The following is a 16,308-nucleotide window of genomic DNA, read 5'->3' as shown; positions in this document are numbered from 1 at the left end:
TCGTTCAGAGAGTTTATTCTGACCTTAGCCCATGATATTCCCCTTGCTGGGCATTTGGGACAAACCAAGACGTGGGAGAGGTTAGTCAACCACTTCTACTGGCCCAATATGTCCCAGAAGGTTAAGGAGTTTTGCCTCTCCTGCCCCACCTGTCAATCCAGTGGTAAGACAGGTGGGCACCCAAAGGCCCCCCTCATTCCACTTCCAGTGGTGGGGGTCCCCTTTGAAAGAGTGGGTGTGGACATAGTTGGTCCACTGGAACCTCCCACAGCCTCAGGAAATATGTACATCCTAGTAGTAGTGGATCATGCTACTAGGTATCCTGAAGCTATTCCCCTTAGGTCGACTACTGCCCCTGCAGTAGCCAAGGCCCTCATTGGTATCTTTACCAGAGTGGGTTTCCCTAAGGAGGTGGTGTCTGACAGAGGTACCAACTTCATGTCAGCATACCTAAAACACATGTGGAATGAGTGTGGAGTGACTTACAAATTCACTACACCATACCATCCACAAACTAATGGCTTAGTTGAGAGATTCAACAAGACATTAAAAGGCATGATCATGGGGCTCCCAGAAAAACTCAAAAGGAGATGGGATGTCCTCTTGCCATGTCTGCTTTTCGCTTACAGAGAGGTGCCACAGAAGGGAGTAGGATTCTCACCCTTTGAACTTCTGTTTGGCCACCCTGTAAGGGGACCACTTGCTCTTGTTAAAGAAGGCTGGGAGAGACCTCTTCATGAGCCTAAACAAGACATAGTGGACTATGTACTTGGCCTTCGCTCTAGAATGGCAGAGTACATGGAAAAGGCAACCAAAAACCTTGAGGCCAGCCAACAGCTCCAGAAGTTTTGGTAGGACCAAAAGGCTGCACTGGTTGAGTTCCAACCAGGACAGAAAGTCTGGGTTCTGGAGCCTGTGGCTCCCAGGGCACTCCAGGACAAATGGAGTGGCCCTTACCCAGTGCTAGAAAGGAAGAGTCAGGTCACCTACCTGGTGGACCTGGGCACAAGCAGGAGCCCCAAGAGGGTGATCCATGTGAACCGCCTTAAGCTCTTCCATGACAGGGCTGATGTGAATCTGTTGATGGTAACAGATGAGGATCAGGAGGCAGAGAGTGAACCTCTCCCTGATCTTCTGTCATCAGACCCAAAAGATGGCTCAGTAGATGGAGTGATCTACTCAGACACCCTCTCTGGCCAACAGCAAGCTGATTGTAGGAGAATCCTACAACAGTTTCCTGAACTCTTCTCCTTAACCCCTGGTCAGACACACCTGTGTACCCATGATGTGGACACAGGAGACAGCATGCCTGTCAAAAACAAAATCTTTAGACAGTCTGACCATGTTAAGGAAAGCATCAAGGTGGAAGTCCACAAGATGCTGGAATTGGGAGTAATTGAGCGCTCTGACAGCCCCTGGGCTAGCCCAGTGGTCTTAGTCCCCAAACCTCACACCAAAGATGGAAAGAAAGAGATGAGGTTTTGTGTGGACTACAGAGGGCTCAATTCTGTCACCAAGACAGATGCTCATCCAATTCCTAGAGCTGGTGAGCTCATAGATAAATTAGGTGCTGCCAAATTCTTAAGTACCTTTGACTTGACAGCAGGGTACTGGCGAATAAAAATGGCACCTGGAGCAAAAGAGAAAACAGCATTCTCCACACCTGATGGGCATTATCAGTTTACTGTTATGCCCTTTGGTTTAAAGAATGCCCCTGCCACCTTCCAAAGGTTGGTGAATCAAGTCCTTGCTGGCTTGGAGTCCTTTAGCACAGCTTATCTTGATGATATTGCTGTCTTTAGCTCCACCTGGCAGGATCACCTGGTCCACCTGAAGAAGGTTTTGAAGGCTCTGCAATCTGCAGGCCTCTCTATCAAGGCATCCAAATGCCAGATAGGGCAGGGAACTGTGGTTTACTTGGGCCACCTTGTAGGTGGAGGCCAAGTTCAGCCACTCCAACCCAAGATCCAGACTATTCTGGACTGGGTAGCTCCAAAAACCCAGACTCAAGTCAGGGCATTCCTTGGCTTGACTGGGTACTACAGGAGGTTTGTGAAGGGATATGGATCCATTGTGACAGCCCTCACTGAACTCACCTCCAAGAAAATGCCCAAGAAAGTGAACTGGACTGTGGAATGCCAACAGGCCTTTGACACCCTGAAACAAGCAATGTGCTCAGCACCAGTTCTAAAAGCTCCAGATTATTCTAAGCAGTTCATTGTGCAGACAGATGCCTCTGAACATGGGATAGGGGCAGTTTTGTCCCAAACAAATGATGATGGCCTTGACCAGCCTGTTGCTTTCATTAGCAGGAGGTTACTCCCCAGGGAGCAGCGTTGGAGTGCCATTGAGAGGGAGGCCTTTACTGTGGTTTGGTCCCTGAAGAAGCTGAGACCATACCTCTTTGGGACTCACTTCCTAGTTCAAACTGACCACAGACCTCTCAAATGGCTGATGCAAATGAAAGGTGAAAATCCTAAACTGTTGAGGTGGTCCATCTCCCTACAGGGAATGGACTTTATAGTGGAACACAGACCTGGGACTGCCCATGCCAATGCAGATGGCCTTTCCAGGTTCTTCCACTTAGAAAATGAAGACTCTCTTGGGAAAGGTTAGTCTCATCCTCTTTCGTTTGGGGGGGGGGGGGGGGGTTGTGTAAGGAAATGCCTCCTTGGCATGGTTGCCCCTGACTTTTTGCCTTTGCTGATGCTATGTTTACAATTGAAAGTGTGCTGAGGCCTGCTAACCAGGCCCCAGCACCAGTGTTCTTTCCCTAACCTGTACTTTTGTATCCACAATTGGCAGACCCTGGCATCCAGATAAGTCCCTTGTAACTGGTACTTCTAGTACCAAGGGCCCTGATGCCAAGGAAGGTCTCTAAGGGCTGCAGCATGTCTTATGCCACCCTGGAGACCTCTCACTCAGCACAGACACACTGCTTGCCAGCTTGTGTGTGCTAGTGAGAACAAAACGAGTAAGTCGACATGGCACTCCCCTCAGGGTGCCATGCCAGCCTCTCACTGCCTATGCAGTATAGGTAAGACACCCCTCTAGCAGGCCTTACAGCCCTAAGGCAGGGTGCACTATACCATAGGTGAGGGTACCGGTACATGAGCATGGTACCCCTACAGTGTCTAAACAAAACCTTAGACATTGTAAGTGCAGGGTAGCCATAAGAGTATATGGTCTGGGAGTCTGTCAAACACGAACTCCACAGCACCATAATGGCTACACTGAAAACTGGGAAGTTTGGTATCAAACTTCTCAGCACAATAAATGCACACTGATGCCAGTGTACATTTTATTGTAAAATACACCACAGAGGGCACCTTAGAGGTGCCCCCTGAAACTTAACCGACTGTCTGTGTAGGCTGACTAGTTCCAGCAGCCTGCCACACTAGAGACATGTTGCTGGCCCCATGGGGAGAGTGCCTTTGTCACTCTGAGGCCAGTAACAAAGCCTGCACTGGGTGGAGATGCTAACACCTCCCCCAGGTAGGAGCTGTAACACCTGGCGGTGAGCCTCAAAGGCTCACCCCTTTGTCACAGCCCAGCAGGGCACTCCAGCTTAGTGGAGTTGCCCGCCCCCTCCGGCCACGGCCCCCACTTTTGGCGGCAAGGCTGGAGGGAACAAAGAAAGCAACAAGGAGGAGTCACTGGCCAGTCAGGACAGCCCCTAAGGTGTCCTGAGCTGAGGTGACTAACTTTTAGAAATCCTCCATCTTGCAGATGGAGGATTCCCGCAATAGGGTTAGGATTGTGACCCCCTCCCCTTGGGAGGAGGCACAAAGAGGGTGTACCCACCCTCAGGGCTAGTAGCCATTGGCTACTAACCCCCCAGACCTAAACACGCCCTTAAATTTAGTATTTAAGGGCTACCCTGAACCCTAGAAATGAAAATGTCACTTACCCAGTGTACATCTGTTCGTGGCATCAGTCGCAGTAGATTCGCATGTTCTGCAATAGCTCGCCATCTGGTGTTGGGCCGGAGTGTTACAAGTTGTTTTTCTTCGAAGAAGTCTTTCGAGTCACGGGACCGAGTGACTCCTCCTTTTGTCTCCATTGCGCATGGGCGTCGACTCCATCTTCGATTGTTTTTCCCCCGCAGAGGGTGAGGTAGGAGTTGAATTGTAGTAATAGTGCCCATGCAATGGAGTGACTAAGTATGCACCTATTTAAGGTTGAGATGATACATATATAAATAATTGAAGCTAACTTCCAAACTGCTACAGGCTCCCGGGGAGGCGGGTGGGCACATGCGAATCTACTGCGACTGATGCCACGAACAGATGTACACTGGGTAAGTGACATTTTCAGTTCGATGGCATCTGTCGCTGTAGATACGCATGTTCTGCATAGACTAGTAAGCAGTTATTTCCCCAAAAGCGGTGGATCAGCCTGTAGGAGTGGAAGTAGTCTGAAATAATGTCCTTAATACGGCTTGACCTACTGTGGCTTGTTGTGCGGATAACACGTGTACACAGTAGTGCTTGGTGAATGTGTGAGGCGTAGACCATGTGGCTGCCTTACATATTTCTTGCATTGGGATGTTTCCTAGAAAGGCCATGGTAGCACCTTTCTTTCTGGTTGAGTGTGCCCTTGGTGTAATGGGCAGCTGTCGTTTAGCTTTAAGGTAGCAGATTTGGATGCATTTAACTATCCATCTGGCTATACCTTGTTTTGAAATTGGGTTTCCTGCGTGAGGTTTTTGAAATGCAATAAAGAGTTGTTTAGTCTTTCTGATGTTTTTTGTTCTGTCAATGTAATACATTAATGCTCTTTTGACATCTAATGTATGTAGTGCCCTTTCAGCTACGGTATCTGGCTGTGGAAAGAACACTGGAAGTTCCACTGTTTGATTTAGATGGAACGGTGAAATAACCTTTGGCAAAAATTTAGGATTGGTCCTTAGGACGACTTTATTTTTGTGTAGTTGTATAAAAGGTTCCTGTATAGTAAACGCCTGAATCTCGCTTACTCTTCTTAGGGAAGTAATGGCGATGAGAAATGCCACCTTCCAGGTTAGGAACTGTATGTCGCAGGAGTGCATGGGTTCAAAAGGTGGACCCATAAGTCTAGTTAGGACAACATTTAGGTTCCATGAAGGAACAGGTAGTGTTCTTGGTGGAATAATTCTCCTAAGGCCCTCCATGAATGCTTTAATGACTGGTATTTTATATAGGGAAGTTGAATAGGTAGTTTGCAGGTATGCAGATATTGCTGCAAGGTGAATCTTAATGGAAGAGAAAGCTAGGTTAGATTTTTGTAAGTGAAGCAAGTAACCCACTACATGTTCTGGAGTTGTGTGTAATGGTTGTATTTGATTAATATGGCAGTAGCAAACAAACCTCTTCCATTTACTTGCATAGCAGTGCCTGGTGGATGGCCTTCTTGCTTGTTTTATGACTTCCATACATTCTTGGGTAAGTTGTAAGTGCCCGAATTCTAGGATTTCAGGAGCCAGATTGCTAGATTCAGCGATGCTGGATCTGGGTGTCTGATCTTTTGGTTGTGCTGTGTCAACAGATCTGGCCTGTTGGGCAATTTGATGCAGGGTACCACTGATAGGTCTAGCAGCGTTGTGTACCAGGGTTGCCTTGCCCAAGTTGGTGCTATCAATATGAGTTTGAGTTTGCTTTGACTGAGTTTGTTTACCAGGTAAGGAAGGAGAGGGAGAGGAGGAAAAGCGTAAGCAAATATCCCTGACCAGTTCATCCATAGGGCATTGCCTTGGGATTGTTTGTGTGGGTATCTGGATGCGAAGTTTTGGCATTTTGCGTTCTCCCTTGTCGCAAACAAGTCTATCTGAGGTGTTCCCCAGAGTTTGAAATAAGTGTTCAGAATTTGGGGGTGAATTTCCCATTCGTGGACCTGTTGGTGATCTCGAGAGAGATTGTCTGCGAGTTGATTTTGTATCCCTGGTATAAACTGTGCAATTAGGCGAATTTGGTTGTGAATTGCCCAATGCCAAATTTTTTGTGCTAGCAGGCTTAACTGCGTGGAGTGCGTCCCCCCCTGCTTGTTTAGATAATACATTGTTGTCATGTTGTCTGTTTTGACGAGAATGTATTTGTGAACTATTATTGGTTGGAAAGCTTTTAGTGCTTGAAAAACTGCTAGAAGTTCTAGGTGATTGATATGCAGTTTTGTTTGATGTACGTTCCATTGTCCTTGTATGCTGTGTTGATTGAGGTGTGCTCCCCACCCTGTCATGGAAGCATCTGTTGTTATTACGTATTGTGGCACTGGGTCTTGGAAAGGCCGCCCCTTGTTTAAATTTATGTTGTTCCACCACAGAAGCGAGAGGTAAGTTTGGCGGTCTATTAACACCAGATCTAGAAGGTGACCCTGTGCTTGAGACCACTGTGATGCTAGGCATTGTTGTAAGGGCCTCATGTGCAGTCTTGCGTTTGGGACAATGGCTATGCATGATGACATCATGCCTAGGAGTTGTAATACCATCTTTGCTTGTATCTTTTGTGTTGGATACATGCGTTGTATGATGGTGTTGAAATTTGGAATTCTTTGTGGACTTGGAGTGGCTACTCCTTTTGATGTGTCTATTATGGCTCCCAGGTATTGTTGTACCTTGCGTGGCAGAATTTTGGATTTTGTGAAATTGACGGTGAACCCTAGTTTGAAGAGGGTTTGTATGATATGATTTGTGTGATTTGAGCACTCTATTAACGAATGGGCCTTGATTAGCCAGTCGTCTAGATATGGGAACACATGTATCTGCTGCCTTCTTATGTGTGCTGCGACTACCGCTAGACATTTGGTAAAGACTCTTGGTGCGGTTGTTAATCCGAAAGGCAGTACCTTGAATTGGTAATGTATTCCTTTGAATACAAACCTTAGGTATTTCCTGTGCGATGGGTGTATTGGTATATGGAAATAAGCATCCTTGAGGTCTAAAGTTGCCATGTAGTCGTGCAGTTTTAGCAATGGCAATACTTCTTGTAGTGTGACCATGTGGAAGTGGTCTGATTTGATGAAAGTGTTCACTACTCTGAGGTCTAGGATTGGTCTCAGTGTTTTGTCCTTCTTTGGTATCAGAAAGTACAGTGAGTAAACTTCTGTGTTTATTTGTGTGTTTGGCACTAATTCGATTGCATTCTTTTGCAATAGTGCCTGCACTTCTATCTCCAGGAGATTGGAATGGTGTGTTGTTAAATTTTGTGCTTTTGGTGGTATGTTTGGAGGGAATTGTAGAAATTCTATGCAATAACCATGTTGGATAATTGCTAGAACCCAAGTGTCTGTAGTGATTTCCTCCCATGCTTTGTAATAATGACCTATTCTTCCCCCCACTGGTGTTGTGTGGAGGGGGTGAGTGACCTGTGAGTCACTGTTTAGTAGTAGGGGCTTTGAAATCTTCCTCTATTTCTAGGGAATTGCCCTCCTCTATATTGTCCCCGAAAACCTCCTCTATACTGTCCCTGGTAACTGGACGGTGTGGCTTGTGAGGTGCTGGCTTGTGTGCTTTGACCTCGAAACCCCCCTCGAAAGGGCGTTTTACGGAATGTGCTGTAATTCCCTCTGCTCTGCGGGGAGTAGAGTGCGCCCATGGCTTTGGCAGTGTCCGTATCTTTTTTGAGTTTCTCAATCGCTGTGTCCACTTCTGGACCGAACAGTTCTTTTTCATTAAAAGGCATATTGAGAACTGCTTGTTGAATCTCTGGTTTAAATCCAGACGTTCGGAGCCATGCATGCCTTCTGATAGTTACAGATGTATTAATTGTCCGTGCAGCTGTATCTGCAGCGTCCATGGAGGAGCGGATCTGGTTGTTGGAAATGGTCTGTCCTTCCTCGACCACTTGCTTTGCCCTATTTTGTAAGTCCTTGGGCAGATGTTCAATGAGATGTTGCATCTCGTCCCAGTGGGCTCTGTCATAGCGCGCAAGTAGTGCCTGGGAGTTCGCGATGCGCCACTGGTTTGCAGCTTGTGCTGCGACTCTCTTACCAGCTGCATCGAACTTGCGGCTTTCTTTATCTGGGGGTGGTGCATCTCCAGATGTGTGGGAGTTGGCCCTTTTCCTAGCTGCTCCTACAACAACAGAGTCTGGTGGCAGCTGTGTAGTGATGAAAACCGGGTCCGTAGGAGGCGGCTTATACTTTTTTTCCACCCTTGGTGTGATTGCCCTACTTTTGACCGGCTCCTTAAATATGTCTTTTGCGTGCCGGAGCATACCAGGGAGCATAGGCAGGCTTTGGTATGAGCTGTGGGTGGAGGAGAGTGTGTTGAACAAGAAATCATCCTCGACCTGTTCTGAGTGGAGGCTTACATTGTGATATTGTGCTGCTCTAGCCACCACCTGAGAGTACGCGGTGCTGTCTTCTAGTGGAGATGGCTTTGTAGGGTATGCCTCCGGGCTGTTATCTGACACTGGGGCGTCGTATAGGTCCCATGCGTCCTGATCTTGGTCACCCTGGCTCATGGTGGTGTGAGCTGGGGAGTGTGATGGAGTTTGTGCTGGTGAAACGTCAATCACGGGCGGAGGAGAGGGTGGTGGTGTAACTCTTTTCACCACTTTTGGTTGTGGTGTTTGTTCCGTCTGGAACTCCAACCTCCTCTTTCTCCTAATGGGGGGAAGGGTGCTTATTTTTCCTGTCCCCTGCTGAATGAAGATACGCTTTTGCGTATGGTCCACATCAGTTGCTTGTAGCTCTTCCTCAAACCTATGCTTCTGCATTTGGGAGGTTAGCGAGTGCTCTTCTGTATAAGAGCCTGCAGTTTGTTTCGGCATCGAAACTTTGTCTGCGTGTTTTTCGGCTCCGAGGTGACTTTTTTCCTTTTCGGGGCCGAAACCTCTCGGCGTCGATCTGTTTCGGTGCCGCTGTCTCGGCGTCGAGCCGTGTCCACACCGGCATCTCGGTGTCGAGGCTTGTCTCCAGCACTTTCTCGGTCCCGAGAAGGCTGCGTGCCGGTGTCTCGACCGGAGTCGGACGATCTCGGCACTGTTTGGGCCTTTTTCGGTGCCGACGGTCGGTCACCGAATTTATGGGTCGAGCCATGGCCTGGTGGCAGTGGCGTCCCCTGGGCCTTGTAAATGTTTCTCTGTGTGGTTTTTGACGTCTTACTCACGGTTTGTGTATCGTCGAATCCTTCGGAGTCTGAGTCTTGGATCGAGAAGGTACCTTCCTCTTCCTGTTCCTCGAACTCCCGTTGGGCTGTCGGTGCAGACGCCATCTGAAGTCTTCTGGCTCGACGGTCTCGGAGTGTTTTTCGGGACCGGAACGCACGACAGGCCTCGCAGGTGTCTTCGCTGTGCTCAGGTGACAGGCACAGGTTGCAGACCAAGTGTTGGTCTGTGTAGGGGTATTTATTGTGGCATTTGGGGCAGAAACGAAACGGGGTCCGTTCCATCGGCGTTCTTCAGCACGCGGTCGGGCCGACCAGGCCCCGACGGAGGATCGAAAAACTACCCCGAAGGGCACCGGAGCTCTTCGATCTTCGATGCGGTGTTGAATGTAAGTACGCCGATCCCGAACACAACAATACCGACGAAAATCTTCCGAAATTAGCTAATTTTCCGTTCCGAAACTCGGAGCGACAGGAACACGTCCGAACCCGATGGCGGAAAAAAAACAATCGAAGATGGAGTCGACGCCCATGCGCAATGGAGACAAAAGGAGGAGTCACTCGGTCCCGTGACTCGAAAGACTTCTTCGAAGAAAAACAACTTGTAACACTCCGGCCCAACACCAGATGGCGAGCTATTGCAGAACATGCGTATCTACAGCGACAGATGCCATCGAACATTAGATTCCTGCAAACTACAAGAAGAAGGACTGCCCAGCTGAAAACCCCTGCAGAGGAAGACCAGAAGACAACAACTGCCTTGGCTCCAGAAACTCACCGGCCTGTCTCCTGCCTTCCAAAGAACTCTGCTCCAGCGACGCCTTCCAAAGGGACCAGCGACCTCTGAATCCTCTGAGGACTGCCCTGCTTCGACGACGACCAGAAACTCCCGAGGACAGCGGACCTGCTCCAAAAAGACTGCAACTTTGTTTCAAGAAGCAGCTTTAAAGAACCCTGCAACTCCCCGCAAGAAGCGTGAGACTTGCAACACTGCACCCGGCGACCCCGACTCGGCTGGTGGAAAACCAACACCTCAGGGAGGACCCCCGGACTACTCTCCGACTGAGTACCAAAACCTGTCCCCCCTGAACCCCCACAGCGCCGCCTGCAGAGGGAGTCCCGAGGCTTCCCCTGACCGCGACTCTCTGAAACCTAAGTCCCGACGCCTGGAAAAGACCCTGCACCCGCAGCCCCCAGGACCTGAAGGACCGGACTTTCACTGGAGAAGTGACCCCCAGGAGTCCCTCTCCCTTGCCCAAGTGGAGGTTTCCCCGAGGAAGCCCCCCCCCTTGCCTGCCTGCAGCGCTGAAGAGATCCGTTGATCTCTCATAGACTAACATTGCAAACCCGACGCTTGTTTCTACACTGCACCCGGCCGCCCCCGCGCTGCTGAGGGTGAAATTTCTGTGTGGGCTTGTGTCCCCCCTGGTGCCCTACAAAACCCCCCTGGTCTGCCCTCCGAAGACGCGGGTACTTACCTGCAAGCAGACCGGAACCGGGGCACCCCCTTCTCTCAATTCTAGCCTATGCGTTTTGGGCACCACTTTGAACTCTGCACCTGACCGGCCCTGAGCTGCTGGTGTGGTAACTTTGAGGTTGCTCTGAACCCCCAACGGTGGGTTACCTTGGACCAAGAACTGAACCCTGTAAGTGTCGTACTTACCTGGTAAACCTAACAAAAACTTACCTCCCCCAGGAACTGTGAAAATTGCACTAAGTGTCCACTTTTAAAATAGCTTTTTGTGAATAACTTGAAAAGTATACATGCAATTGAAATGATTCAAAGTTCCTAATGTACTTACCTGCAATAGCTTTCAAACAAGATATTACATGTTAAATTTGAACCTGTGGTTCTTAAAATAAACTAAGAAAAGATATTTTTCTATAACAAAACCTATTGGCTGGATTTGTCTCTGAGTGTGTGTACCTCATTTATTGTCTATGTGTATGTACAACAAATGCTTAACACTACTCCTTGGATAAGCCTACTGCTCGACCACACTACCACAAAATAGAGCATTAGTATTATCTATTTTTACCACTATTTTACCTCTAAGGGGAACCCTTGGACTCTGTGCATGCTATTCCTTACTTTGAAATAGCACATACAGAGCCAACTTCCTACAATTACCGCACCCAAAAAATGCACATGCTTAGCACTACCCCATAAAAGAGCATTGGAAGTGTCACATGTGCCTCTGGAGCTACCTTGGGGTTTGCCTGGGCTCCCAGTGAATCTCTTTTTGGTCCACTATAGAAAGAGCCAGCTTCCTACAACCGGTCACTTGTGATATTTAGTACTAGAATTGGACATCACAGGGGTATATCTGCTCATGCAGGTATGAGCTCACATGTATAATAACGCACCCTGCCTTGGGCCTCTTAAGGCCTGCTGTAGGGGTGACTTACATGTAATACATGAAGTGATTTTGTTTTCAAAGGGTTGCATCCTGACACGCTGTGCTATTTGTGTGTCAGTTCCTTAGGGTAGCATGAGATGTTGCAGCCCTTAAGAACCCTCTTTAGTGCCTTTGCCCTGTATACTAGGGATACCATTTACTAGGAACACACAGGGGTGCTGAAGTCCTGTGCAACTGTAAAACAATCAGACCTTCTTTTTTTTTAAAAGAAAAGAGCACTGGCAAGGAGGTCTGTTTAGCAGCCCTCAGTGCACTATCAGTTGGAAATCAGCATTTAGTAGTTCTAAAGAGTGAACAAAGTCATGAAGAGTGGGGGGTGGGAGGACACCTGCAAAAACAGCCCAGTTTCCCACAAGGAAACTATGAAGTGAAAAAGGAATGTTGTGAAGGTAGGGAGTGAAACGGGAATGCTGTGAAAGTGAGGAGTGAGTGTAAGGGAGAGAGTTGTGGAGAGCGATTGTGAAAACTAGAAAAACCATACAGAACTCCACAAATGACTGTGCCTGGGGCTCAAGTTTTTTTGACAACCAATTTCCTGAGTTGTATCGCCACACAACAGGGGACTTACTGCTGTAGCTGCCGTCATACTGCACCAAGGTTTCTGAAGTCTTCTGCGTGGAGGATTTAGGTTCCTTGTCGTGCTTCTTCCCTGGAGTGTCTGGTGAGTCTGCGCTGCTGTGTGTAGACCGCTCCATGCTGTACAGCGAGTGGTTACTGCCACTGTCCAATCGGCTGAGCGCAGAAAAGGTCTCGTCCACAGGGGACCTGCTGCATCAAGAGAGGACAGTTTCATGAACAAAACAGACAACACTAAATAAGTTCAACAAAACAGCAACTGCTTGCTTGGGGAAGGGGGACACTTTAGTATTTAGCGAACTTTCCCAAGCTGCCAGTTCACATGTTCTTTCAGGCTGCAGAACAGCAGATATCAAGAATTAACAAGACTCACAGGCATCACCTGCAGACAGCCGTGAATGCTTTTCAAGAGGTGCAACCATGGGATGACAAGGAGCAAGAAAAAGGGTTTTGGAAAGAAGAACCAATGAGAACGGCAAAGATAAAAAAAGAAATTCAGGGGCGATATTGATTTCATGTTAAACACCAGAAAATGACTCGCCTTGAAATGCATTCCCACCATCCAGGTATATAAACAGTACACAATGAGCATGACATCACCTTTGTTACTACCCAGTAACCCTTTGAGTAAACTGACCAAAGACAATCCAAAGTCTATTTTAACAAAGGGGTAAGGGATACAGTCTCAATTTCCAGTGATTTCGGGCCCATTTTCAAAATTTTGACTGAATTTTTCCCAAAAGATACTAATCTACCCCCCAGTATCTTAATGGCACAGCTCCAAGAGCCGCACTGCACTTGCATAATGGAGCAACTTGAAATGTTCCTGGTTTGCTCTAGTGATTTTTGACAGTTGTAGCCTTTTGTGGCTGAACGGATTTTGAACAATGCTCGCCCACATATGAGCCCCAACTCATTGGGAGAAAAATGATTAGAGTTTTGCTTTCCAAGGAGAGCCAACTTTGATCATGTAGCAAAACACTTACTTTCAAGTGATACAGGATCAACAATGTGGCAGAGAAGACCACACAGTTCTCTTCCCCTTCTGCAGTAAGAAAAAGCACGCTGCAATCCTGGGACAAGTATTTTTGCAATTTCAGAAATTACTACAATATTTAGAAATAATTAGGCCTCAAGCTCAAATGCCAGCCACCTGATTTTCAATCTAATCGTGGCAGGCGAGCTGGAAATCGCACTGAAAGTTGAGACAATTGAGGAAGCACACAGCCTGTGCACCCCAATTTCATTCAACTGTATGCACGTCCAATTGTCTAAAGAATTTGCATGCAAACATATCTGTGCAATTAAACTTTAACCAAGCAAGGTGTTTCACAAAGCACAGACTGAACTTTCAAATCTAGGGTTTACCTTTCAGTCTTTATTGGAGATCCACTGGGGTCGTTTTGAGCACTATTCCCACTAGACTTTCCCAATGTCTCCACATACCCAGTAGTATCCACCTTTCGGCTCTGCCTGTCCGTGAGGGGTCTCTGGCTGGAGAAACTCCTCTTGGACATCTCCCGCTTCTCACCCAAGCTGCCACTTGACAGGCTGCCATCCACCTCTGGCGGGCCTTCCCGCCTCTCACTGAAGTCACTACTTTCAGAAGCAGTCTCCCACTCTTCAATGGCCTGATCTGAGCAGTTATGGTTGGTCAGCTCTGGAGATCTTGTCACAGGTGGACCATTTCTGTCTGATGGAGACAACATGGACTGCCCTGACCACTGAGTTTGAACTACATTTGCCCCAACCGTACGAGTTAATTGGCCAACAGGGTCTTTCTCTTGCTGAAGACGTCGGAACCGTGGTGGTTTGTCTTGCCGAGGGGCCCTTCTCCTCCTTGAAGCTCTATTATCCATGCCCTCTGTATCATAATCGTCTTGATTAAAAATACATCCACCATCTTGGTACCCATCATAAACCTGTGCAGAAAAGGAGTCTGAAAACCTGTTGGGATTGCGCGCATAGTCATTCTCAGAAGGACCTCTATATCCAAATGCATCAGATGGAGGACCATCTCCTTGCCAACGGTTGCTCTTCCCCCGCCAGTTGAGAGACTCCTTGGATTCAAAACCTCTTTGTCCTGTTAGCCTGGGTGGCAGTGACCTTCCAAACACTCTCTGTGTTCTTAACCTTGAGTCCAGACTGCTAGGCTCAGAGTAAATTTTGTTTGACCGCCATGAGTCTCTTAAATCCCCCCTCTGTAGGGTGTTGCCCTCCCTTTCAGGAAGGACTCCTTCATTGCCATTATCATAACCCCTTTCTCTTCGACGCTTGGGAAGCTCCTCATATTCAGATCCTTCACTAGGTGTCTCATTGAGTACTCTGCGTCTCATAGGCCTGCCTCTTGTGAAGGCATTAATCTGGATGAACTCACGATAGCCTCGGCCTCTGGCATTTCTTGTACTGCTGTAAGTTCCTTTGCCTCGACCACCACGGATCGTGAACTCCTTAAAAGCACGGCTTCTTCCTCTGACTTGGCCTCTGTCTCCAAAAGCCTGCTCTTCATCTATGAAAATCCAGTTACTTCGTTTAATGGGAGGAGGGTACTTGGCCTCTGGAAACTTGCTCTCACAAAGTCTTGCTGACTTGTCTTCATAAGGTTTCTCAGATTCCCTGGTGTAACTGCTGTAACCACACGTTTTATCCTCTAATAAAGATCCATCAGGAGTAGGTGAGGAGTCAGGATAGATACTGGCTTCATTGCCAATGGTGGAAGAGTTTTCAACTTTTTCTTTTGTAGTCTGTGCATGCTCTTCAGCATCTGGCTTGATCTTCACCAACTCCTTTGTCTCCTCCACCTTGAGGTCTTTCAGGATTGGTTTTTTATTAGGACCAGATCTCCTTGTCCTTCCCATTTGTTCCTGACAATTGGTACTCCTTGAAGCCTCAGAACCCCAATCTCCTGTTGGCAACTCGTCAAACATTTCCTTCCAAGAAACTGGGTGTGTGGTGTGGTCATCCTTGCATGATTCCTCTTCCACACTGCTAGAAGTGTCTGAAGATTTAGGGCACTGCGGTATATCCCATCCATTATAGTGAGCTTTATCACCCTGTATAAAGTCAGAGTCACTTAAAGGAGAACCCTTGAAGTTCCCCTGTCGAGCTCTACAATCGCACTGGCCTGGCAGCATTTCCTGAGGTTCAAATAACATTTCCTGATCTTTTCGAGGAGATATGCAGCAGCTATAGTGTACTTGGGGCTTCAGATCATAATTGCTGGTTGTTGAGTACTCTTCCCCTCGCTCCTCAAATTGGTCTCTTTGGGCGTGTATGCCCTCTGACCTTTCCACTGAGGTTGCATAAGCGCTTTCATTCCTAAAAGGAAATCAGAGAAAGGAGTCAGTGGGATTGGAGCACTGCTCCACATTCCAAGCAGAGCCAAATGGATTACGCTTACTGCGTACTCGTTCTACATCACAGCACATTTGACTGACTGCATTCCTCCCAGGACACAGAGTTTAAAGGGGCAACTCTTTGGAAGGCTGAAGGTCAACTACCTCGTAATAGGGCCTCCAAGGTGAGCAACCATCTGGGGTAGTGGCCACAAATGCCACAGTCCCTCCTACAAAACAAGCTAAACCAGTTCACAGGACTCTTGCAAGTGGAGGGCAGATGATCCATGAAGGTGATGGGCTGGAGTCTGAGGGCAGAAGGGAAGGGGCAGGAGAGATGGTGGCACATACGTGCCTGTGACTAACTGGCCCTTTCCCTTGAAGTCAGCTGTTGTTGACATGTGCCAACACTGGACTGACCGACTGTGAAGGGCCACTGGGATGGAACGAGAAGCTTGGTGCCCAAAGGCAAATTTGACATGAATAGGTTGTTTAAAAATAAATAAATGTAGGTATTTGGTGTAGATAATTCCGCTCAATCCCCACCACAGTAATAAATTCTACTTATGAATTCCTCAATCATGTTCAATTTCTGCAATTAGCAAAACTGTCCCAGGATACAGACGGCTGAGCATGAAAACGCTTAGCAGACCAAACTAAAAACAGAAAAAAAGGAAGAAAAATTGGAAGGGTGAAAAAGGAAAAACTCAAAAAAAGAGGCGAGAATATGACATGTTAAAATCAAGTCACATCAACTGTCTACACAAATGAAGATGCAGACCAGCAGAAAGAAACTGGAAAGCACAATAAATATCTATTTTCTAGAAAAACTTCACTGATCTTAAAAAGTATTCCACACACCAATCAAGGGGTAAGAACGCCAATCACTACCAGT

At 47.6% G+C, this 16,308-nt stretch overlaps 1 protein-coding gene across 6 annotated transcripts in view; it reads right to left on the bottom strand.

Moving 5' to 3' along the window:
* The window catches only part of PRRC2B (proline rich coiled-coil 2B), a 635,269-nt gene that overhangs the window by 314,593 nt on the left and 304,368 nt on the right, over positions 1 to 16,308 (bottom strand). For 4 of the 6 annotated variants that reach the window (XM_069237079.1, XM_069237080.1, XM_069237081.1 and 1 more), the window contains exons 17-18: positions 13,447 to 15,396; positions 12,071 to 12,270 (exon numbers count right to left, since the gene is read on the bottom strand). In XM_069237079.1, coding sequence (XP_069093180.1) covers positions 12,071 to 12,270; positions 13,447 to 15,396 — 2,150 coding nt within the window. The remainder of the gene's footprint in view (positions 1 to 12,070; positions 12,271 to 13,446; positions 15,397 to 16,308) is intronic. The other 2 variants (XM_069237083.1, XM_069237084.1) reach the window with 2 other exon arrangements.

This window comes from Pleurodeles waltl, chromosome 6, assembly GCF_031143425.1.
Source record: "Pleurodeles waltl isolate 20211129_DDA chromosome 6, aPleWal1.hap1.20221129, whole genome shotgun sequence".
NCBI lineage: Eukaryota > Metazoa > Chordata > Amphibia > Caudata > Salamandridae > Pleurodeles > Pleurodeles waltl.
This window is presented reverse-complemented; position numbering and strand designations above follow the sequence as displayed.